Consider the following 26,896-nt stretch of genomic DNA (forward strand, 5'->3'; position numbering starts at 1 on the left):
ACGGGCAGTTTGAGGGAAACTGCATTCTGCTGGGCGGGGTTGGCATTGAAGTTTTCGGTGTTGTCCATGCTGAAATCCAAAAATCGTTCAGATCGTCGGGGTCACCACTGAAGCGAGACCAGGCCGGTTGAGTAAAGTAATTTTTATTCACAGAAAAAACGGAACTAAAACTCGTGAAAACCACGTACTTGATGTAGCTAACAAACACAGCTGTCGCTGGGAGGAGCACTGAACAACTGGCTAAAAGCACACAAACGAAACCACGCGGTCACGTGACCGTGTCGACCAATGATGAAGATTCTGACTTCCCCTCCTCACCACTAGATGCCGCTACACTCGAACAGCTTGGCGTGATGTGCAGCAACCCTGACACGCATTTTGATCACGGCATCCAGGATATTGTCTGGTCTGCTAGGCTATGCTGTTCCAGAGCTCAGCTGTTCCTGTGTATCATTTGGACTGAGTAAATTGTATCTGCAGAAATATGAGCTCTTCACTGCGTGGGAGGTCAGGAAAAAGCCAAGATGGCATCCCTTTTTGGTATTTCTGACTGCAAGCGTTTCACTGTTATCTATCGCACACTCATGCCGGGCCCCACCATTGTTGTGGATAGAGATGCTCTTAGAGGCCTTGGCGAGATTCCCTGCCATTGATGAAAGAATGATGGAAAATTAAACCACAAAGGACAGAAACATAACACAAAATGCTGGACTAACTCAGCGGGACAGGCAGCATCTCTGGAAAGAAGGAATGGGTGACATTTCGGGGTCGAGACCCTTCTTCAGACTGCCTGTCCTGCTGAGTTATCGCGAAAGGAGTACGTCTGTATGTGGTGTGGTCTGTGATACCAGCAATGATCACTTTTCCTCAGCATTCCAGAGGTACACATCTGCCAACTATTACGATCCTAAGTTAATGTGGTTTCAGAATTTTAGACTCCCAAGGATGAAATGTGGCGAGGAACCTCTAGTTTGGAATTAAGAACACTTTAGTCTTGCTAGAGTAGATGTGAGAGCACAGGACTGTTAACCCATCAGGGCCGAAAACATTTGCAATCCAAGGCAAATTATTTTTCCTATCAAGCCATTGTGTTAAAATTGACTTTAGTTAGACATCAGATAGGCTTTCCTAGCTTCCTCCTTTATCTGAGATCTCTGGCTCCAGCTGTGCTGTGTAGTTTTCACTTCCCACATTGTTTGTCCTCTGTTCTCAATCATCCCCTTTATTTATATCTACTGCACACTTTAGAGATACAGCGCGGAAAACAGGCCCTTCGGCCCATCGAGTCTGCACTGACCAGCTATCACCCCGTACATTAACCTACACACACTAGGAACAATTTTTTTTACATCTTACTAAAGCCAATTAACCTACAAACCAGTACGTAACTGACTCTTTGTCAGCCACCATTAACATGTTGTCTGCTTTCTATTGCTCACTCTGTCTTAGACATCCTCTTCACTCCCACCACCTCTCCTCTAACCCACAACTTAAAACATGCCTGTTCTTCAATGTTTCCAAGTTGTTTAAAAAATCATTGCCCTGAAAGGTTATCGCTGTTTCTCTCTCCAGAGAAGCTTTCTGAGCAGTTGGAGCTATCCAGCAGTTTTTGGGTTTTTTTTTTCAGTTTATCCTTATATGGAGCAGGATGCTTGCTTTTTAAACCATTTTTATTTCGTTTAGATCTAGCTTTCTTTAACAGATTTCTGCCAGAACTGCTTTGCGCCAAGCTTGCATGGAGTGTGCAGGAGAGTGGGTACATTTCCTATTCCCTGCTTGGTGAATATTTCCTGGCAGACTTGTCTCTCCCTTACCCAGGATTGCTGGGTTTATTCCCCATCGTACTGTACACCTAGTTCTTCCTTCACCCTCACTTTGACCTCAACCTCACGATTGCACTCCAGTGACTTAAAGACTTAGTCCTGCCAGATCCGAAGGGAATGGCTGAAATAATAAACCAAGGGCTATTCTGCCCAGGGGGTGACCGTGAATGATCCTATAACACCTTGTGAAGATAAACAGCAGGAGCCTTCCTCCTGCCTTGTCCAGTTTTGATTCCTCTCGCAAGACCAGCAAACACAGAATACTGAGTGATTCCCTTGTTCTTGTTTCTGGTATCTTATCCTCACAAGTTGGCTGCTGTGCTTCCCACACTGTAGAGATTACTGCACTTGAAAGTACTTAATTGACTATAAAGCAGTCTTGGACAGCAAGAGGCCACAAAGTGCAGATGCCAGGACCTCACTGGAGATGATGTATTTCTCTAGATAGTTCATCGCATCTGTACTTGGATCATTTGGGTTGAATTACGCAAGTTGCAAAGTTCCAGCCGGTTTTGGGAGGCAGTCAAGAAGCTGAAAATGACTCAACCAGCCTCAGCCTCAGCCTAAAGCCTACTTTACCCATCGTAAACCCAGTATTCTGGAGATCTGCCAGTAGTACTTCTGACGACATATAGATAGTGGCAGTAGTATTCACAAGGATAAAGCAGGGAGGAACAGCGTCTCATATTTCGCTTAGGCAGTTTACAACCCAGTACTATGACTTGATTTCATTAACTTCAAATTACCCCTGCATTCCCTCTCTCTCCATCCCTCCCCCACCCAAGTCGCACCAGCTTCTCGTTTTCACCTAGCAAACAATTAACAATGGCCTGTTTCCTTTATCACTGTTATTTTTTTGCATATCTTTAATTCATTTGTTCTATATCTCTCAACAACACCGTCTATACCTCTTGTTCCACTTTCCCCTGACTCTAGTCTGAAGAAGGGTCTCGACTCGAACCGTCACCCATTCCTTCTCTCCAGAGATGCTCCCTGTCCCGCTGAGTTCCTGCAGCATTTTGTGTCTATCCACAAGTGATAACACTGGAGGCAGTGAAAAATATTTTTAATGGGATGAAAGAAATGCAAAGTAATTGAAAGTGAAGATACAATGTGACAGTGAAAGTAATCTACAGATGCTCAATGTGTTTGTAGATTTTTCAAATGAAATTCTACCAGATTACTGGCACTTTTAAGATGTTGGACAGTCAGTAAAACAAAGAGATATTCAGAACGTTCATAAATCTATTGCAGCCCATTTGAAGCTTTTCTTAAAGGCTTTGGTGAGCTCAATTGGTTTATATGGAGTACAGCAAGCAAATTCATGAAATATTTAGGAACAGTTAAGTATAAAGAACTGACGTTTAATTTTGGGGTTGACAATTTGAACTGTATAATATTTTAAAAGATGTGCTTTGTGGCATCAATGGCTACTAGCCATGACTTGTACAAAGGCATTCCACTGTATGTGGTGCAAGCAAATGCTCGTGGGTGCTGGAAAAATGCTAAGAAGAGGTTTTTAAAATACAGTTTGGCTTTTTGCACAGACTAATAACCACTTTCTTGGATCATTAGGAAGTTTCTGTTTTCATAATTTATAGTTTTCCTTGACAAATTCTTTGTCAGATTTTATTCTGGTGTTTTTAATTTTTACATGTGACAATAATAAACCTGAACCTAAACTTTTTTTTAACTTTTCGTTTCTTCAACTCCCCAACCTAATTCCTTCTAGTAGTGCATGGCTCCCTCAAATGATTAAGCATTAGTACTACAGAAGGAGTTGCATTTTAAATGCAGGAGAAACTGGTTCTGCGGAAATGCATTCATTCATTTAGCATAATGTTTGCACAACAACGAACACCTAGAAATGTAGAATGTCATCAGTCATTCGTCTGCAGTCGTGCCCGTCCTCCCTAGGCCGAACATCTTCGTAAAAACCAACCTGATGGGTTGGTGGAACCAGGTCCCCATTGTCCTGCATTTTCCCACTCTATCCACTGTCCTTCTCCGTCCCTCTGTCCTGTTATCCCTCTCAGTCCTTTTGACCCGCTGTTCTTCTAGAAACATGGAAAGTACAGGAGTAGGCCATTCGGCCCCTCAAGCCAGCGCAGCCATTCAATATCATCATGGCTGATCACCCAAAATCAGTACCCCGTTCCAACTTTCTCCCCATATCCCTTGATTCCGTTAGCCCTAAGCTATATATAACTCTCTCTTGTATATATATTTCTGTTCTTTTCTGTCGCACTGCCCAGACCCTGTCTCACTTTGCAGCTCCGTCCCACAGTTCGCTCAATCGGACTATCCCGCTCTGTTCCATAGTCCTAACATCTACTCTGTATTGCCCTCTCCAACTTTCCTGCCCTGTCCCACATTTTCTCTCTGCCTGCTCTGTATTTCTGCCTACCGTTCCCCGCTTCCCTCTTTTCTCCAGGGCCCTGCAATTATTTTTCCTACTTTTCCAGTAGTTATCCGATTCTCTTTTGATCTAAGCAGTTGTCTCCAGTGCATTGCAAGGAGGAGTATTTCCCCTCTCCCCTCTGGCTCTTTGCCAATTACTTTTAATCCTGCTCTTCTGTCAGTGACAGATTTTTCCTGCCTGGCCACTGGAGACACTCGTAATTTTGAGGGACATCTTCTCCAGAAGAATGGCATAATCAAATCTATCATATCATGGGGTGATTTTGCCAAAGAGAAATTGGTTAAAAATATGAAACCAAGAGTATATTTTAGCAAAATGCTTCCTCATGTTCCCACATAATGCAAAACAATCTGTCTCTTCTTGGACCTCAGAAAACAGAGCAAGTTCTTAAAGAAGGAAATGCTTAGTATTACCCTCAGTGTGAATCCTGCGCACAGTCATTTTTCTCAGTGAATGATGCTCTTTGTACTGAGAACTGCAGGAAATGTTTATTTAATGCGAGGTGTGAACATAAACAAGACAGAATACATAGTCCATCAAACTACCCTCCAGCAAAATTGCTTCCATAAATATGTTCCCATCAGTTCACCTCCAGTCATTCTTATGACAATACCATGAAGGTCTAAGTATCTCATAACGATAACGTCCTTTGTCAAATGCTCCATAATATTGAGATTTATTGGGTGGATCTATATGAGTTCATTTATTACATCAGTAGTTTCAGCATGAAAACTCAGCCCAACATTATTCAATTTAATACATCCTTTTCGAGTCTTTTGCCAAATAATACTTGAAGCCTTTGTTCTCGACAGAGATGTCGCTGGCAACTGAGCTCTTGCACATGATCAGAATCAGCATATCACGTGGCATGGTGTCACCATTCCACCCGGTGCCAACTTCTGACATCCGTGGAGCCAAGCTGGCAGAGTAGCTTTGAGGGGGAAGCAAGCCTGTTTGGGAATGGAAGGTGATTTGAAAGTGGAATGTGAGCAAACAGTTTTGTGGTGCCACAAGAAGCCTGGTTAGACTAAGGCACACATCAGAGTCCATGCCAACAGTTGCATTTCACAAACAATCTTTTCATTCTAAACCACTGCGTGGCACAGGGCTTGGCAGTTTAACATTTTTATTTTCTTCGTGCTGATGCTGCTGAACGCTGCCGAATTTGCCTATGCAGCAACGGTCACTCCACTGCAAAAGGAAGTACTTGGAGCTAGTTGGACTTGTGAACTGTTATGCAAATTCAAGCACGTTACTTTCCATTATGTCGATGGAGGGGGAGTTGGAGTTGGATTAGCTCGGCTGAAGTGAGACAATCTTCTGGAACAACCTTGCATGCATGGCTACATCATTATGGCAATGAACTCAGTTACCTCACCCCACAGGAATTCCTCTGACAATTTCCTATATTATATAATCAGCACATTACAAATAACTTTTCTTTCAGAACATTTTATTTTTACCTGTATTAGGGGTGTGTGTGTGCACGCAGCTCTCACATTCGTGGTGAGCTTTTGAATGTTAAGAATCCCGAGATGGAACTATCTTTGAGTTAAGGCTTTTGTAAAAGAATGGAATTGTCACGCAGTGGCAAGTTAGACAGTTAAATGATGGTGAAGCGATTTGCCAGAATTTAAGGCTGGGCTAGGTGTCATATCGCACTTCCAGCGCAAGCCCTTCTCCATTGCTTCATCGTTTACCTGGCAGTCTACTGCTTTTTGTCCATAAATCCTAAGGGGTGCACAGATGTGGTGTGTTGCAGGTCAGCCCATGGGATTACACACAAAGACTTTGAAAGTTAAAAGTGAAATAATAGTAGCTGTTAGTAAAATATTGCCTTACTGTAATAAGAGCAATAAAAATCCTTTACAGTCTGTTGTGTAGTTAAGGTGAACCTATATATTCTGTGCTACCAAGTAGGGAAATTGAGAACTAGAGGACAAAGGTTTAAGGTGAGGAGGGAAAGATTTAATATGAAGCTGAGAGGTCATTCTTTTACCCAAAGGGTAGCGAGTATATGGAACGAGCTGTCAGAGTAGGTAGTTGAGGCAGGTACTATCGCAACGTTTAAGAAGTATTTAGGAGGGGAAATGAATAAGATAAGTTTAGAAAGAAATGGGCCAAACTCAGGCATTTGGGACTAGTGTAGATGGGACATGTTGGTTGGCGTTGGACTGAAGGGCCTATATCCGCTCAGTGGGACGCTATGACTCTATGGCTCATTAGCTGTCTGATTTCATTGTCAGCTTTTAATCTATTGTTATAACAATAGAAATTTCCATTTTTAATAGCTTCTCCAGTAAAGCAAGCACTACCAAAGCCAACTGACCTGCACATCTTTAGGAATATAGGGGGAAACTGGAGCGCCCGGAGGCATTCCACGCAGTTGCAGGGAAAACATACGAATTCCACACTATGTAAAATTCCATGCAGTGAAAAATGTCAGCACTGACCTCACATTGAGTTTGCTCCTGGACAATGTGCATCAAGAAGATCTTGCCTTTGGAGAGGGTTGCAGACCAGGTTTACCAGTTTTAACTGGGATTAAAAGGATTAAAAAGGGTTCAAGAAGGAACTGCAGATGCTGGAAAATCGAAGTTACACAAAAAAGCTGGCGAAACTCAGCGGGTGCAGCAGCATCTATGGAGCGAAGGAAATAGGCAACGTTTCGGGCCGAAACCCTTCTTCAGACCCTTCTTAAAAAGGGGGCAGTTTCATAGTTTATACATTTAAGATGCAATCTAATTTGTTTTTTCTAGTTGATTTATGGTTTTGATTGGTTAGCTAGAGAGAAATGATTTCCCTAGGTAGGTTCAGTCCATTCTCGATTTTAGAATGGTTACAATAGGGAAGAAGCCATTCAGCCTGTAAATCCATACCAGCAACATGTACAAGCAATCCAACCAGTCGGACCAACAAAAGCCCTGAAATATCTTTCCATTCAGAATTTAAACCAGCTGCATTTTCTGTCCCCTAATTCTTGACCTCTTCACCAACAGAAACGGTTTCATTTTGCCTGTACCCTTAAATATCTCAAACAAATCCCAAAAAGCCTTTTCCTAAAGCCTTTACATTATTCCTAAAGTGTGGCACCCAGATCTGTAAGTAATGCACCAGTTGTGGGCGAGAGTCGGCCTTTGATGGAGTCAATAAGTTGGAATGAGCTGTCAGAAATATTTTCTGATGGTCAACCACATGATATTGCATTTGTGATCCATGTAGACCTCTGGATTCTGAAGTAACCTGAAGGGCCTGGATAGATTGAATGTGAAGAGGATGTTTCCACTGGTGAGAGGGTCTAGGACCAGGGGCCATAGCTTCAGAATAAAGGAACATGCCTTTAAGAAGGAGATGAGGAATTTCTTTAGTCAGAGGGTAGCATATCTATGGAATTCATTGCCACAGAATCCATGTCATTGGATATTTTTAATGCAATGATTGGTAGATTCTTGATTAGCATGGGTGTCAAGGGTTATGAGGAGAAGGCAGGAGAATCATTGAATGGTGGAGCAGACTTGATGGGCTGAATGGCCTTCTTCTGCTCCTATCACTTCTGATCTTATGAACTATTGCATGGATGCTGGAATCTCCTGGAAGCCTCGGAAATGCAGATCTGCTTGCCCAGTCAGCCTCTGCTCCAGGAACATGGACAAAGTATCAGTGACCTCTGTTCTGCTGGAGAGCAGAGAAAACTGGGAGATAAGGATGACATTCGCTATGACTGTCTGTCATTGTCCAGAGGTCATGAAGTTTTAATGATATGGCCTCCACCCACAAAGTTTCTGGTATGGCTGTGTGACTGTAGCCCTGCCCACAGCTAATCATAGACCCCAGATACGACTTGGAAAACATAATCTCCTGAGATATATTGCTGATTCGAAATAAGAGACAGACTTCCTATAGATGCTGTGCGGATGGAACCCGTGGGCCTGGGCCCTTCTTTCCCCTCCTCCCACTGGATCCCAGGCATACCAGCCAGCTTCCAGTGCCTGCACTACAGCTCCCCCTAGCGTTGCACCTCCAGAGATTCCATGCAGAATGCAGAATCCATGGAGGTGACGTGCAGTAATGCAGTGTACCTCTCCCAGAGTTACTGCGATAAATAGCATTTACCCATTTAAACTCCAAAACGTTCTTCAGCAGATTTTAGAAGTGAAAGCCAATTGTGTAAACGGTCCTTTAAATTGTGTACCTGCTACGAATGGAGCCTGGCAAAAGCATACGTTTTTACTAGTGTATTACTTGAAATGGAAATAGGTAAGCTAGCTTCAATGGGTAACCGCTAACACTAACACTAACTCCAACCCTAATGATATCACTCCATTTGTGTTCGATGCATCAAATAGTCATAGCATCATACAGCGTGGAAAGAGCCCCTTCGGCCCAACTTGCCCACACCGGCAAACATGTCCCATCTACACATTGGCCCATCTGTCTGCATTTGACCTGTATCCCTCTAAACCTGTCCTATCCATGTACCTGTCCAAATGTTTCTTAAATGTTGCGATAGAGCCTGCCTCAACTACCTCCTCTGGCAGCTTGTTCCATACACCCACCACCCTTTGTGTGGAAAGGTTACTTCTAAATGTTTGACAAGTACCAGCACACATCGGCATTGGAAGAACCAGGTTGATTTTCCTCAACAATTTCCTATATGGATCGCCTTCAACCTGCCCCATATTTTGTTATCTCCTGCCAGAGACACATAACTCCAAAGTTGCCTTGCTTCTCTGCCTTAGCAGTTCCACAAGGCACTGTGAGTCATGAGGGTTGACTGGACACAGGCAGCGGAAACTATGTTACACCTACGACCCACCTCAATGACCTCTGATAGATTGTGTTCTCAAATTATTTATTACTATTGTTTAACCTCTCTGACGGAGTCAGAGATACAGCACTCAAACAAGCCCTTTGGCCCACGATGTCCTTACCGACACTCAAGCACCCATTTTTACAGTAATCATAGAAACATAGAAATTAGGTGCAGGAGTAGGCCATTCGGCCCTTCAAGCCTGCACCGCCATTCAATATGATCATGGCTGATCATCCAACTCAGTATCCCGTACCTGCCTTCTCTCCATACCCCCTGATCCCCTTAGCCACAAGGGCCACATCTAACTCCCTCTTAAATATAGCCAATGAAGTGGCCTCAACTACCCTCTGTGGCAGAGAGTTCCAGAGATTCACCACTCTCTGCGTGAAAAAAGTACTTCTCATCTCAGTTTTAAAGGATTTCCCCTTTATCCTTAAGCTGTGACCCCTAATCTTACCCTAACCCATTTTATTCTTCCCACATTCCCATTAACTTGCCTCTAATTCTACCTCTCACCTACACACCAAGGGCAGTTTACATTTGACCAATTAAGGTACCGCACAGCGTGCCTTTGGGACGTGGGAGGAAACTGGAATACCTGGAGGAAGCCCATGCTGTGTCAGTGAGAATGTGCAAACTCCACTGACGGTCTGAAGAAGGGTTCTGACCCAAGACATGACCCATCCATGTTCTCCTGGGATGCTGCCTGACTGGCTGAGCTGCTCCAGCATTTTTGTGTCTTTCCTTGCTAAACTAGCTTCTGCAATTCCTTGTTTCTACAAGTAATCTGTATAGACAGCTGAATATTGCTCATCTTCCAGTACAAGTTGTTCCTAATCAAATGCTGGAGAATGACATGTTCTAACTTGCAGGAGTATGTGCTGAGGGACATACTGAAGCTTGGGTCATTTGCCACAAACCAGGCGACTCTTTATGTCACAGAAGTAGATCCGCAATCACGCATTACCAATCGCTCCACTCTTTTCAATCTCTACACTGTGGATGGCTTGACTGTAATCATGTCTAGTCTTTCCGCTGACCAGTTAGCACGCAACAAACACTTTTCGCTGTAGCTCAGTACACGTGACAATAAACTAAACAAGGTGCCAATAGGGAAAAGCCACAGGATGAGGGTCCTCTGAGTGCTTTAAGGGATTGAGCCCTCTCTAATAACCTCTCAAAACATCACTGATGGAAAGTTTGTGCAAGATAAATTAAGAGGAGTGCATAACACAAGAGAGAGACACCTGTCATTTACAGTCGGCAGGTAGGCAGGAAAAGAAATCCATTGTGCTGGCCAAGCAGAACGGATTTCTGCTTGGCCATAACTCCACATGGTTGAATTGCCCTGGGGAAGTCAGATGAGGTCATGGAGTCATACAGTAAGGAAATAGACCCTTTGGCCCAACTTGTCCATGCCGACCAAGATGCTATCTGAGCTCGTCCTATTTGCCTGTGTTTGGCGCATATATCTCTTTATTCCTCTATCCATGTACCTATCTAAATGTTTTCATTACCTACCCCTATAGCTTACTGTGGGAGCTCGTTCCCTATAGCCACCACTTCTGTGTGAAAAGAATTGCCCCCTCAGGCCCCTTTTAAATCTTTTCACTTTCACCTTAAACCATGACCTCTAGTTTTAGCTTTCCTTAAACTGGGAGAAAGACTATAAACATCCACCTTATCTGCACCCTTCATGCTTTTATATATCACTATTAAAAATATATATAAATCCTGTCCTCCAGAGAAAACAGACCCAACCTATCCAGCATCTCTTTATCTCAAGCCTCCAGTCCCGTTAACAAACTCATGAATCATTTTTACACTCTTTCCAGCTTAATGACATTCTCCCCAGAGCTGGGTGACCAGAACTGCACCCAATATTCTAACGGTGATTTCTCCAAAGACTTGTACAGTTGCTCCTGTCATCATTGCTTTGACTGATGAAGGCAAGCATGCCAAATGACCCCTTAAACGTTATCTACCAGTGTTACCATTTCCAGGGAACTATGTACTTGTACCTCTTGGTCTCTTTGTTCTTCACAACTCTCCAGAGCTCTATCCTGCCATGGTTTAACCAGGCAGGTTAGTTTATACTTTCCAGCTATGACGTGCCATCACCCAAAAGGAAAAATGACAGTGTTAACAGTAACTAGGCTTCCAACTTATTCCAACAAATCAAACCAGATGTTGCACTTCCCTCCCCTAAATTACCAACATATGTTCCTTGTAAGGAAGTGCTGATTGTTTTATGTGTAAATTGGATTGCTTCTCTCGGTTGAATGTATGGCTTTTATGCCTGGAGGCGATGAAAACAACTGCGGGTAATATTTGTTTGTGACCGGTCACCACAGGATGCCAGTGTATGGTTGGGTTGGTTTGGACACCATTTCACATGCAGGGCTACCAGTTTTCTGTTTTCCCCGAGAGGCTCAGGTGTAAAATCATAAATCTCTCACTCTGCAGGTTAAGTGGAGATTTAAAAGTGCTGATCAAAATATGAGGCATTTTGATAGAGTGGATGGGGAGAAATTGTTTCCACTGGCAGGACATAGATTTAATGAAATTGCCAGAGAGTTCAGTGGGGGAGCTGAGGAAAATAAATTGCATGGTAATTTATTATCTGGAATGCACTGTCTGAATATGTGGTGATTCATTAGTAACTTCCTAAAAAGTTGGATATTTGAAAAGAAAAATAAGTGAAAAGTGCAGGGATATGAGCCAGAGGCTGAGACTGGTTAGGAAGCTCTTTCATAGACCAGCACTGGCATGATGGGCTGAATATTTACCTATCAGTACAAACTGAACTTTTTCATTTTTTCTCTCTTGTTTATCATGTTGTTTACCGTGTACTATGTTTACATATTCTGTTGTGCTGCAGCAAGTAAGAATTGCATTGTTCTATCTGGGACATATGACAATAAACTCTTGACTCTTGACTTTGGTGCTGCAGAATTCTGCACATCCCAGAGTTTCTCTTACCAACATACACTTCGCCAGTCTTGGACTTGACTGAATTCAGGTCCAATGTGATCAAGCTCACCAAGGTAGTTGCCCTTGTGCATCACATTCCAGCACTTTGCAATGACGTAGTGATGTTATGTGGCTTCCTAATCCCATTTTCTGAAGAATTGGAAAGGTAGGAAAAAGATTGTTAAAAATGCATCCATTCAACTATGTTTTGTGGCACCATTTTTGATTTGGAGCAGAACCCTGGTGACCCTTTAGTTTCTTGATTTCTCCGGCCACCTACATCCTTGGACTGTAATGCAATTCAACCTCCTTTGCTTCACTGTTGATGTACATGCTCTCCACGCTGAGTTCTGAAACTGTGGAATGACCTTAAACTCACCACTTCTCATTCTCCTTTTTTACTGTGCATCCTAATTTCTTTAACAGAACTTTGTGTCACTTGCATTGATGGACTTGATTATCTTCAATCCCAAGATATTGAAGCCCATCGAGGAGGTTGCCCCTGCTCCCCACGTTCTAGCACCAGGGCCATATATACGTAGAAGGCTGGTGGAGTTAATCCTTCATACCAAACAGGTGTCTCATGAAATCCAATCACATAAGTTTGAAGAGAAAGGCATTTCCAACGTTTTGTGTTTTTCTTCAAGGTCATTGTTATGAAACATTGAGGCTGTTTTTCTCTCCAAAGAGGCTGACTGACCTCTTTTTATACATTTTCTTCATTTTGACAACTTGAATGTGTCATGTTTGCCCAAATCGGGGAGTAAGCAGGGTGGGGTACAAACTCAGTACCACCTATTCCTCCTCGTCCCTTGACCTATTTTGCTTTTAGAACCAAACCTCACAGCTTCTTGAATAAATTCAATTATTCAAGTCTAAATTGTCTTCTGTGGTAGAGGTTCACCAGACTTTGGATGAAGACATTTTGCATCATCTCAGTCCTATGTAGCTCAACCCTAATGACATCCTCAGGCTGTGACGCTTGCTTATGGACTTCCTTACCATCGGAACTATCCTTCTAGTGTGTTTCGACCAATCAGGATTAAAAAAATTTGAATGAGGTATCTTGTCATCCTTTTTTAACCTTCAGTAAAGATAAGCCCCATTATCCTGATCTTTCTTCATATGCTATTGTAGGAATCAGTGCGGTAGACCTTCATTGACTAAGATCATCCTTAGTCAGATAAGGACAGAAGTGCACACAACACACAAGGTGTAGTCTCAAGTTAAGTCAAAGCCATGCACAGTTGCAAGAAGATATCCTGTACCTGCACTCAAATCCTCACATTACACCTGTGAGAACTCAAATTTTCTCTCTCTGTCTTACCTGTTTAATATTTCCAGCATTTCCAATTTTTAATTCTGATCTCCAGCGAGTAAAAATTCTTGATTTTTGACTGATACGATGATTTTCAGTTTGTTAACACATTGCCATTTGTGGGAGCTCTGTACAACATGGCTGCCTCAAAACATACATTAGTTGTCATAAAATGCCCTAGACTACTCGCAGGCATCAATAAGGCAAAGCTTTCCAATGGAATTAGCATTCTAATTTGTTTTTCCTTTCTTAAATGCTAACCTTTAACCTATGAGTTCACTTAGAATCAAAGAGCCTGGAAACAGGCCCTTCGGCCCAATTTGCCAACATATCCCATCTACACGTCCCACCTGCCTGTGTTTGGTCCATGTCCCTCTAAACCTGCCCTATCCATGTACCTGTTTAATTGTTTCTTGAACGTTGCGATAGTCCCTGCCTCACCTAGCTCCTCTGGCAGCCGGTTCCATACACCTCCCACTCTTTGTATGAAAAAGTTACCCCTCAGATTCCTATAAAATCTTTCCCCTTTCATCTTAAACCTATGTACTCTGCTTCAAGATTCCCCTACTCTGGGCAAGAGACTCTGTACATCTAGCGATCTGTTCCTCTATGAGATCACCCCTCATCCTCCACCACTCCAAGGAATAGAGTCCCAGCCTGCTCAACGTCTCCCAATAGCTCAGGCCCTTGAGTCCTGGAAACATCCTTGTAAATCTTCTCTGTAGCCTTTCCAACTTTACAACATAATTCCTAGAACATGGTGCCCAGAACTGAACACTACTCTAAATGCAGCTTCACTGATGTCTTATATAACTGGAACATGACATCCCAACTTCTATACCCAATATAGACACAAAATGCTAGAGTAACTTAGGCAGCATTGCTGGAGAGAAGGAATGAATGACGTTTCAGGTCGAGACCCTTCTTCAGTCTAATCAGGGGAAAGGGAAACAAGAGATATAGACGGTGATGTAGAGAGATATAGAACAAACGGATGAAAGATACACAAAAAAAGTAACGACGATAAAGGAAACAGGCCATTGTTAGCTGTTTGCTAGGTGAGAATAAGAACCAGGTGCGATTGGGTTGGGGAGGGATGGAGAGATAGGGAATGCAGGGGTTACTTAAAGTTAGTGAAATCGATATTCATACTGAAGAAGGGTTTCGGCCCGAAACGTTGCCTATTTCCTTCGCTCCATAGATGCTGCTGCACCCGCTGAGTTTCTCCAGCTTTTTTGTGTAACCTTCGTTATTCATACTGTTGGGTTGTAAGCTGCCCAAGCGAAATATGAGCTGCTGTTCCTCCAATTTGCCATTAGACTCAAGGGCGTGTCCCACCTGGGCGTAATTTTCGCATCATGCAGGTGGCGCACGAGGATTGTGAGAATCCCAAAATCCTGGGACGTCGCCCGCTACCGCGCTTCACTGACTACGTCACCACGCGCCATGCGTACGTCATGTGTGCGTTACGACGTGTGCGTCGTGCTCGTGACGTGTAAATGATGCCACGTAAATGACGCACAAATGTACGCCCAAGTGGGACAGGCCCTTTACTCTGACAATGAAGGAGACTTAGGACAGAATGGTCTGTGTGGGAATGGGAAGGGGAATGAAAGTGTTTAGCAACCGGGGGATCAGGTAGGTCCGGGTCTACCCAGTCTAGGTTTGGTCTCGCCGATGTCCTCCGCTCGGTCCGCGTGAACCTACCTGATCTCCCGGTTGCCAAACACTTTAATTACCCTTCCCATTTCTTTAACCACTTCAGTTCCCCACAGTGAAGGAACTTTCTTTGCACTGTTGGGAAGGTTGTTTTGAAATGTAGGCCCAGCAATGACAAAGGACTGGTGATATATTTTTGAGTCAGGATCGTGCAAGTAGTGGTGTTCCCATGCGCCCGAAGCCCTTGTCTCTCCTGCTGGTGGAGTTGTGCGTCTGGATGTTGGTTTAACCTAACTGAGTAAATTCAATGAATGTTGGAGATGGTATACACTGAAGGCATTGTGCACTGGTGGTGAAGGCAATAAACATGTAAGGGCGTGGATCAGTGCCAATTAAGTGGAAAGCTTTGTCTAAGTTGGCTTTGAATTTCTTTCCTGGCAAATGAAGAGCGTTCCATCACATTCCTGGCATTATTCATAGATGACGGAATGGCTTTTTGGTATAAGGAGGTGAGTCACTCACAGCAGCATGCACAGCCTGTGGCTACTAACTTAGCCGTGGCATTCACGTGGCTGGGAAACAAAATTCTGCAGATGCTAGAAACTTGAAACAAAAAATGAAAATATAGGAGCAGTTGTGGAGAGAGAAGTGGCGTTTACATTGTTTGGGATGATGAACCTTCATCAGCACTAGACCAGGGTTGAGCCACTAGCTTGATTGGAGTAGAGTGAGGATATAGCGGGTCCAGACATCACAGACGTGGTGGTGTGCGCCTTTGTGGTCCTGCAAACAGACAGCAGTACCTCATGGATGCCCAGTTCTGAGTTGCCATTTTTGTTCTTACATGAACAAACAAACTCTACTCTGTTACTGGGATTTAGCAAAACAAAATCTCTGAGATTGAGTCACTTGATGTTGTGCTGAGTCTCCTGAACAGGGTTCAGCAACCTTCTGACCCAGGTTCAAAGGTGTTGTCCACTGAACCATCCCTGATACCAATAGCGTATAACCCAGCAGTATGAACGTTGATTTCTCTAATTTTAAGTAATCTCTACTAACTCCCCCCCCCCCCTTTGCCCCCCTTCCTTCATCCATGGTACTAGTCCCACAGTTCACCACATTGTATCCCACTTGAGATCACACCTTCCCTAGCCAGCAGCGGGCTTACCATGGCACTTCCCTGCTCTTGCTGTCCGTGATTGCTGATGGTCTTTTCTCACCTCTAGCTCTTCACCAAACCCCCCCCCCCCCCACCCCAGGAGACTTTTCAGTCTGAAGAAGGTCCCCGATCTGAAAGGTTGCCTTTCATTCTTCTCCAGACCCGCTGAGTTCCTCCAGCACTTTGTGTCCATTTTGTTATAAACCAGCATCTGCAGTACTTTGTTTCTACATAATACCTTTATCATTCCTGCTGCTTGTGTCTGGCTCCCACAGACCTGGTGTCAGTAGCATTTCATGCCAATGTCATCACTAATGCCATAAACACGCACAATCCAAAAACCTTTCCCTTGAAACGACAAGGAAACGCGTTTACCAATATATCCTATCCCTGATAAGTAATACGCCAATTTCCTATCTATCTATCTTTACTTTTCCACTATTCTGTCCTGCAGTTGTGAAGGTGAAACTAGCTATACCTCTATCAATTGGGATGTTTTACACTAAGGGTATGATACAACTGCAGATGCTGGAAAATCGAAGGTACACAAAAGTGCTGGAGAAACTCAGCCCTTCAGGGTTTCGGCCCGAAACGTTGCCTATTTCCTTCGCTCCATTAATGCTGCTGCACCCGCTGAGTTTCTCCAGCATTTTTGTGTACCTTCGATTTTCCAGCATCTGCAGTTCCTTCTTAAACAAGTTATTTGTGGCAGACAGCGGCCTTTGTAATTTTGATGCGGACCAGCATGGAGTTAGTATACCCACAGGTATCTTCCAGCAGACATGAGAGTTGGCGGAAAAGAAGTCTTAAATTATTTGTTTTCTTATTACATTCTGCAGCATCATGCCCACTTGCATTTCTCATTGTTGTACTTTGACTGCCACTACTGTAATGAATACAGTTAATGAATTGAACCTTGAAACATCCCGATCTCTGGGTGACAATACCGTATTGAAGGATGTAATTACCTACTTGAGACATAAAAAGTCTTATTTTTTTGGTCACAAACTCATCAGGTTCACAAGTCCACAAGTTATAGGAGTAGAATTAGGCCCTCTGTGGCAATGAATTCCACATATTAACTACCCTCTGACTAAAGAAGTTTCTCCTCACCTTTCTATAAGAATGCCCTTTAATTCTGAGGCTATGACCTCTGGTCCTAGACTCTCCCACCAGTGGAAACATCCTTTCCACATCCACTCTGTATATGCCTTTCATTATTCTGTAATCCTCTTTCCTCTTTCTATCTTTGTCTCTGCCTCTTTCTTCGTTGATACCTACCTTTCCCTTCCTCTCTCCCCTTTCTCTCTCCCTCCCTCATCACACTCTCACGCACACATATTCCCACATCCCATCTTTCCCTCTTTCTCTGTTTCTTTTCTCTCATTCTCTCTCTCCTTCCTTCCCTGTACATGAGCAATATATGTTTTGGTACAAAACTTGCTGTAATTCCAGTATAGAATACACCACTCAGTCCAAATTATCCTAACCATTCAAGTAGAATGGAGAGAGGGTTGTGTACTAACCTTGCTTCACTCATCTCATCCCATCAACACATCCTTTTATTCCTTTGTTCATCAGCAGTTCCCCCTTCATCTTAACTGTCTCAGAGATTGGTATTGGTTTATTATTGTTACTCGTTCTGAGATGCAGTAAGAAACTCTTTCATATTGTACATGAGTACAACAGTCGTGCAAAACAGAAAATAAAGAGAATGCAGAATAAAGGTCTCAGCTCTAGAGAAAGTGCAGTTAAAAAAAAACTGCAAGGGCTGCAAAGAGGTAGATTGTAAAATCAGTAATCCATCTTTAGCATATGAAAGGTCAGTTCAAGAGTCTGATGACCTCAGGGAAGAAACTGTTCTTGAATCTGGAGGTAGATAGTTTCAAGCTTTGTATTTTCTGCTCGATGGAGGAAGGGTGAAACAAGAATGACCAGGGTGTGAGCGGCCTTTGATTATAATGTCTGCATGAGGTATAGATGGGGGAAATGTCAATGGGGGAAAAGCTGGTTAGGCTGATGGACTGGGTTGCATCCACACCTGTCTACAGCTTCATGCGATCCTGGGCAGAGCAGATACGTTTTACTGTAGCGACTTCAGCTGCCAAAGTACTCTTCTATTTTTTTTAATTGATATTTCAACATTGTTTTTCCAATTCATATTTTTAAACAAATGTTTTTAATCAGTGAGGCAACATTGAAATCTGAGGTCATTTCCAGGCCTGAACAATAGTTTGTTCGCTCTCCAGGTTCAGCTTTCGTCAGACTTAATGTACTTTTCAGCACTTAATATTAAAATCATGATATTAACAATGATGTTGGGGTTTCCTAGAGCTCACAAGGATATTGGCTTTTGATTATCAACACATGAGAGTTCAGCCGAGATGTAATTTCCTCAGCAAGTTTGTGGATTCAAGTTGCTGCATTGCTGTTTTGTCCCCTGGAGTCTGAAGAGAAACTAATCCTGTATGAAACGTATTCTAGTCATGGTGAATTTCCATAATTATTCTGCAAGCTTACTTCCTATGAAATATGACGCAGAGAAGGGGTGTTCATTTTATTATTGGGACATGGAGGAAAAAAAAGCCAGAGACACAAGAGACTGCAGATGCTGGAATCTGAGCAGAAAACAAACTGCCGGAGGAACTCAGTCTTTAAACACCATGTGTGGGGGCGAAGGGTTAGATGTTTCAGGCCGATACCTTGATCCAGGACTGGAAAAGGTTATCGTGGTCAATCTGGCTGATTCAGAAAGGTTTTAACCCTCAAGTTGTTGGGAATTGAGCCTAAGGCCTTGTAGTAACAACGCATCACTGGATCATTGAACCACATCTACCATTGATGTGCTGCCTTTGATAAGGTTGATTAGTTATGCTGGACAGTCCTTTGTAACAAAAACATTTCTCATCGTTGACTCACATGAGCTCTCCCTACACCATTGCATCAACCACTCCCAATGCTGAGTAGATGGAAGCGTCCGCTTTAATCAACAAAGCATACAAATGCTTGAAGTTCTTCAGTAAATGATGAGGGCGATGGAGGAGGACCTGCAGAGGCCTGGGGCTGACTTGGATCGGGAGCCACTCCGGTACATCAAGCACTTGGACCGGACTTTGGACTGTTTGTTATTGGTGCCAAAATATGGTGGCTCGTGCACGTGTGAGCTGTGCAAAAGGATTTTCACTGTGAAATTTCACATGACAATGAAGAACCACTGAACCATTGAAACAAAGAGGTTTCCACTGAAACTCAAAGTCGGGACTCGTGATGCTGATTTACTGGTTTGTCCACATGCTGCCATTATGTTTGGGAATGTTGCAGGAGATGTCATCACATGACCTCCTCCTTCCAGCCACCTCTTTGACCACCTGGAATCAGAAACCAAGCCGTCTCTTTAAGATGTAATTAGTTGGTTTTCAACACTCGGTCTTTTCACCCGAACCCAACATTTTTGTAACAGGGAGCAGTGGTGCTGTGTGTTATGGCACATTGAGCACCTGCAAAGGTTGAACAAGGGGAGGAGAGGTCATGCTGAAAGTCAGGCTGACATGAAGGTAGACACAAAAAGCTGGAGTAACTCAGCGGGTTAGCTAGCATCTCTGGAGAAAAGGAATAGGTGAAGTTCTGGGCTGAGACCCTTCTTCAGAAGGTAAGTGGCTGGTGGGAGGTGGGGTAGTACTAAGATCATGACCTCCATCACTGGCCTCTGGTTCGGGGCCTGTGTCTCAGACTATTTACTGAGTCTGAGATAGTGAAGAAGGAAATTGGAGAGTGTGAAGTGTGGGCATGATTGCAAGTCAAGTCTAGAAAGCTGTAGCATAAATAAATGACATAACTGATGATGATTCTTGTCGTACTCCGGACCAGGAACCTAGGTCATCTCTGGAATGTCTCATCCACCATCCACACTCTCTCCTTCCAAAAACTTCAGAGCTTCAAAAGGAATTTTGTTCCAAGAATAACGTCATTCCACGTCATGATTGATGCAGGAGTACAAGGGCACTGCATGCCCAGATGTCTACTGACACACTCAAAATGACAATGCTACTCGGAAATTGTTACAGTTGAATTTCACTCCGCCCTCAACCCCTTTTCAGTCTCAAGTGATGAGAAAAATCAATGCCACGGAATCTTATTTCTCGACATACATTCCTACCACATTAAACACAGTCCTGGATATCAGTCAACAACCACAGATTATATTGGTCTGCTTCATTGGATGTTACACAAAATTAAATTGAGCCACAAGAGAAGTTATTAGGTCAGTTGGCCCAAAGTCTGTTAATAAATTTTGCTTTGTTTCCATTATATTTTCCAGACCTATGAACAAAATGAATGGTTAATCCATCTGGCCGGGCGACTTCTGACGAATGATAGCCTTGCAATGTCATTAATACAACACAATCCATTTGAAAGTCGAGGACCACCAAGGTGAGAAGTCCTAACCCAGCTTCCTTGGGTTATTTTTGTTAATTTGGGCCAGCAATGTATCTGATATATTGTTTTTTAGTTATAGTCTCTTGAGCTTCCATGCAGGTTTTTATTAAAAAATCATGGACTTTTCAGATAGAGATAAGTTTAAGGTGAGAGGGGAAATACTTAATATGAAATTAAGGGGCAACCTATTCAAACAAAGCGTGGTGGAGATATGAAACCAGCTGCCAGAGGAAATGTTTGAGACAGATGCAGTAACATCATTTAAAAGACATTTGGATGTGTCGATGGATATGAATCATTTAGAGGAGCTAAAGTAGAAACGAGGAACTGCAGATGCTGGTTTACAAAATAAGACACAAAGTGTTGGAGTAACTCAGCAGGTCAGGCAGTATCTCTGGAGATCATGGATAGATGAGGTTTGAGGTCGGGATATGGGTCAAACGCGGGCAAATGGGAATGTATGGTCAAATGAATGTTTCTGATAGATTTAGGACCATGCTCTACCTAAATAAAGGTGCCATATATTACCCTAGAAAAGATGGTGGTAAGCTGCCATTTTGAACTTGAGGAATGCAATTCACACAGCAATGGCATTTTAATAGTCAACAATTACTCAATTACAGTACACACACATGTAAAACCTTTGTATAAAAGTGAATAGTCAGGACGCCTACTCTCTTATTTTCAGACTAGGTTGGGGTGTTGGCTAAAGCTTCACTCGGGTTGCTGATTGAGTACAAAAGCTGCTCTGATCTGTAATCAGGGCCCAATAAGAGCAGCACCAAGAAGCCAATGTACTCCATGGAGAGTCTGTCGGCTGCATCTATGCATTGAGAATGAAAAATATAAACAAGTTGTCAAATAACTTTAATATCTGGATTCAGAGCAGAGAAAAAGTTATTTGACAACCAGAACCTGTTTATTTCCAGTATAAAAACCATATAATGACATCACACAGGAAAATCACCCAGAAAATGACAGTAAGCCAAATGTTTGTTTATTTTGTGGATGAGCGAGAATGAAAGGCCAAACATGACATTTGCTGATGCTGGTGTAGGATTACTGGTCATGGTTGTGGTTTATTCCACTGTCTTGAGTCATCTAAATAATGTAAGGAACCATGTAAATACATGATACAGTATCAGGTTATTCTGTTGATAGACACAAAACGCTGGAGTAACTCAGCGGGTCAGGCAGCATCTCTGGAGAAAAAAAAATAGGTGACGTTTCGGGTAGAGACCCTTCTTCAGACTCAAGACACAGGTGTAGATGAGTAAAGTGTTCTCTCCAGTATCCAAGTAGTATTTGCCCTTCACCTAACACTGCTTTTCTGGGTATCAGTGGGTGCTAATCGTTTGCTTATTACAGAGAAGATTGGTTATAAAGCCCTTTAGATCACGATAATCCGAGTTCATGAAAAGTGTTTTATAAATATAATTTATTTTTTCTTTCACCTCATTACTTCCTTATTTGTTTCCTTCTACTTTCACTCCTTCCTTCCCTTTACCTATCTTTTTTGTTAAATCCTTCTTCTGTTCTTTGCTTACTTATTTCTGAATTCCGGTTACCTGTTCACTCGTTTAGCCAGAAACATTTTGCTACAGCGATACTGAGAGAGATGAACACAGGGACAGCAAAACAACAGCCAACATCCCAGTGAAATAAAGTGACAGGCCAATTTTCAATAAATGATTTGTAGTTGTGTTAGACATTTAAAAGAAGGAAATGTAAAGCAATGTTGAAATCTCTTAAGCGTAGTCTGAAGCAAGACCATATGTGAGGTGATTTGAAAACCAGATACTAGAGATGAAGAGAGTATGACTTTAAGTCGGGGGCGTTTGGACTTACAGTAACTGCACATAAGTAGAGAAGATGTAAAACCCTGCTTTGCTCAATTTTGCTCTTGGATGCTCAACTTCCTGTTGGACTGTCAGACCATTAATCCTGACACAAGACGTGATTACGTTTTCCCTCCAAAACCTCCCAGCTGCTGTTTCAGAACAGCTGCTACCCTCTGGAATTAATTCCAGCTGTCGGGAGTCTTAAGTGGTAAGCATAACATTACGAATATAGCCTTGTGTTTTTTAGTTTATGTTGCATTTTTCCTCAATACATTTTTTCCCAGGTCATTAGCTACTCTCTCTAAATGATTGATCCAGCTTTTCACAATCAATTCTGCCCTTTTCATGTTTTTTATTCGAAAGACTACCCAAAATATTAAAAGCAATGTTGATCATATTGTTTTAAAATTGTTCGTTATGTTGTCCAGTAACTAATCTCTGTTTAACCGAGTAAAACTTCTATATCGCTCATGATCCAAGATATCTTGCAATCATTTCAGCCAGTCATTACGATAAAACTGTATGGTTATTAAGCTGCGGGTAAGGGTGTTAACTCTTTAAGCACTGAATGTATTTTATCCAAAATAAACGACCAGTTAATTTTTAGTTATATTCCGTGAACTTCATTTTGAGTCCTGCCCTCATTTGAAGATCCTGTTAAGATCCCATTGCTCAGTCAACCATAGACTTCCAGCATGTTGTTAGAGGACAAAGTCGAGGAATAGTTCTGTCGTTACACTAATTTGAACATGAATTGGAACATAAGAATGTAATAGGAGCAGGAGGAGGCACTTGGCCTCTTTGGCCTCCCCTGACATTCAATATCATCATGGTTCATCTTTAGTTTAATTTAGAGATGCAGTGTGGAAACAGGTCCTTTGGCCTACCGAGTCCGCGCCAACCAGCGATCACCCGTACGTGAGTTTTATCCTGCACAGTAGGGGAAAATTACCGGCAAACCTGCATGTCTTTGGAACGTGGAGGAAACCAGAAGAAAACCCATGTGGTCACAGGAAGAACGTGCAAACTCCATACAGACAGCAACCGTACTGTAGTCAGGATTGGACCAGGGTCTCCGATGCTGTAAGGCAGCGGCTCTCCGGCTGCGCCACTGTGCCGCCACAAGGGCAACTGCCCCAGGCCTCGTCTCCTCTTTGAAGCCAGTTTACCATGTACGTCCAATTCCTATTCTTCAAAGAATGCATTTATTTCCTCTTTAAATACGACCAATGAGCTAGCTTTCACAACCCTCCACACCAGATCAATCCAGAATTCCTACACACCTCAGTTTTAAGTGACTGCTCTCTAAACTGTGCTTGTTCAAGCTTCTCCCACTCATGGAAGCATCACGGCATCTATCCTGTCATGGCATGTGAGGATTAATACATATTTTAATAAGATCCCCACATTCTTCTAAAATCCAAAAGATATAGATCTCATTTCTTTAGCCACTTATTCAAATCCCACAGAGCTCAAATCCCGTGGTAATCCTGGAATTGGAATTTGCTGCACTGACTGGAAATATGAACAAGTAGCATCAGTAAAAGTGATTACGAAGGTGTCAGATTATTGCAAAATCCCAGTAGGTTTGCAATGTAATTTACCTTTGCTTCCCTGGTCAGGGTCTATGATATGATTCATTGTTTGGCGTTTTAGGCACAGATGTGTAAAAATACATATCTCCAGATTCAGGGACAGCTTCCCAGCTCTTGTCAGGCAATAGAAAGATCCTATCACCAACTAGAGAGCCATCCTGACCTACCATCTACCTCATTGGAGTCCCACAGAATATATTTAATCGGACTTTACTGGACTTTCTCTTGCACTAAATGTTGTTCCCATAATCCTGAATCTGTGGCCTGTGAACGGCTTGATTGTAATCATGTACAGTCTTTCCGCTGACTTTCACTTAAAGTGAAAAAGCTTCTCACTGTACTTCGGTACACGTAACAATAAACTAAACGAAACATAAACATCCTCTGGAGTAGCCTGAGAAAAAGGTATCAAAATCAGATTGCCACAAACTCTTGGGGCATATGGGAAGAACAATAAAGTTATCCTTGGCGCCTGTGCCCAAATCCTGCAAAAGATCATTGCTAATTTATGAGCGATGTGTTGATAAGTTCATGAGTTGATAAAATTGAATACTGAGCACCGTCCACTCTGCAACAATGTAGACTCTGTGCAGACTACCGCTACTGTAACCTCTTCAACAGTGAACTACTGTGATCCAAGCTAAACCTACTGCTCGTCCGTTAAGAATGATCAGTGTTTGGAAACACATTCATCCTGGTTACATATACTCTGGTTTACCAAACATCTCTCAATCTCAGAATCAAATTACACAGAACTACCTGCCTCAGCAACTTTCGGAGAGGCTGAATTCCAGATTTCTTCAGATTCATTGCTGACCTTGACCTAGCTTAAATTTTATAATTGCACATCCACGTACTGGATTTCATATTCAGCGAAAATAGCTTGTCTCCGTCCGTGTTGCAATATGACTGAAAGCTCAGTGCTCTTAACCTGACAGGTTTGCGGAAATATAAGCCTGATCAGTCCAACCTCTAACCTCAAACTTGTAAGCATAGGGTCTTCCTGGTGAATCTGCACTGCTGCCTCTCCCTTCTAAAAGAGTGGAAGTTAACAAATGTTCACTGTACCTTGGTACACGTGACAATAAACTAAACTAACCTAGGGCGGCACAGTGTCGCAGCGGTAGAGTTGCTGCCTTACAGCGCCAGAGACCCAGGTTCAAATTTGAATGTGGGTAGTGTCTGTATGGAGTTTGTACGTTCTCACCGCGTGGGTTTTATCTGGTTTGTACCCACACTCCAAAGACGTACAGGTTTGTAAGCAAATTGGCTTGGTAAAATTGTAAATTGTTCCTTGCGTGTGGGACAGTGTTCGTGTGCGAGGATCGCTAGTGGGCTGACGGACCTGTTTCCACGCTGTATCTCTAAACTAAATTAAACTAAACTAAACTCAAGTTAATAATGTTGTCAAGATGGACTTTAATTTTACACAGGGCCACAACAAATAAGTAGCGTTTTAAAACTTAGAAAAGAGTGGCCAGGAAACTTTAGAGGTGGAATAATGTCATAATTTTAATGAATGTACAGTACAGCTTTTTCCAAAGTCAAAATAAAAAATCAGTAGTTAATATGAAATAACAATTTGTTGTAACTTTATCAAGAATCATGACATAATGTACCCCACTGGTTGGAACATGTTATTTTTCAAGTGAATTATATCTGACACAGGAATTAAATAATTGGCAATAAATACAATTTCTCCTTCAACATTGTAACTCGGGCAGTAGACTAATTACTGACTCTTTCTGCCTTTGATTTATAAGGCCAATGTAATTCTTCCACTATTGAAGAGAAATTAGAGATCTAGTCTTTTGCAGCTAAGATGAAGGTTTACAAAAAAACTGTATATATAAAATATGAGCCTTGAAATATCACAATTCTAAATTTGGTGTCAATTTTTTTAATTTAATTTTTCGCATCCATGTCTTATATATTTATATATATTGAAAAAGTGATCCTTTAAAAGGCCCTTTATAGAACAGTGGTCTAGTCTGAAATGCAAACTATTTAACAAAGCACTCTGCTTAGCACAATAAGCCAGATTTCCTTTTAAATCCTTAATACCATTGACCTTTTTATTCCTTGGCTTCTCTTTTACCAACCAGCTTTTAATGCAGGGCAATATAAAATGCTTTCTGGAAAGCATATAGACAGTATCTACCACGTCCCTTTCTTTAATCTGATAACTAATCAAAATATTTTAATCTGGTAAATTGAATATGATTTCCTTTATCAACTCAAATCGCTCCGTAGCTGATAATGTTTTGCCTGATCATTGTTACCAACAGCTTCCCCACCAGCGAGGCTGTGCTGACTGGTCTGTAGTTGTTGAGCAAGTACTTTCAACCATTGTTGAACAAGTAAATCACATTTGTCATATCCCAGTTCTCTGGCACTTCACATGACAATTCCAAGGAATGTTTATCTCTGTTGTTTGTGGACATTATAAAAAAATACGTCAAATTTCCTTTCTTTCTTGTTTCCTTTACTGAGCTCTAGTCATTACAAACAAATAATCAAAAATACTGCAGATGCAGTAAATCTGAAATAAATACAAAAATGCTGGGAATACTCCGCAGGTCAGGCAGCATCTGTGGAAAGAGAAACATAGTTAGGCCTGAGAGTTTGCGCCACAATTGGGAAAGAACGAGAGCAATGTGGTTTTTCAGTATCACAGATGGGGGAGGGATTGGGAGAACAAAAGGAACCCCTGTGTGGGAAGGAACTGCAGATGCTGGTTTAAACTGAAGATAGACATAAAAAGCTGGAGTAACTCAGCGGGACAGGCAGCATCTCTGGGGAGAAGGAATGCGTGACTTTTCAGGTCGTAGACCAGAACTGAAGAAGGGTCACAAT

At 42.4% G+C, this 26,896-nt stretch overlaps 1 protein-coding gene across 4 annotated transcripts in view; it reads left to right on the plus strand.

The window, feature by feature from the left end:
- The window catches only part of lmf1 (lipase maturation factor 1), a 460,297-nt gene that overhangs the window by 422,791 nt on the left and 10,610 nt on the right, over positions 1-26,896 (plus strand). For all 4 annotated transcript variants that reach the window (XM_055651323.1, XM_055651324.1, XM_055651326.1 and 1 more), the window contains one exon: positions 20,486-20,598. In XM_055651323.1, the coding sequence (XP_055507298.1) occupies positions 20,486-20,598 (113 nt within the window). The remainder of the gene's footprint in view (positions 1-20,485; positions 20,599-26,896) is intronic.

Source organism: Leucoraja erinacea, chromosome 20 (genome assembly GCF_028641065.1).
Source record: "Leucoraja erinacea ecotype New England chromosome 20, Leri_hhj_1, whole genome shotgun sequence".
NCBI lineage: Eukaryota > Metazoa > Chordata > Chondrichthyes > Rajiformes > Rajidae > Leucoraja > Leucoraja erinaceus.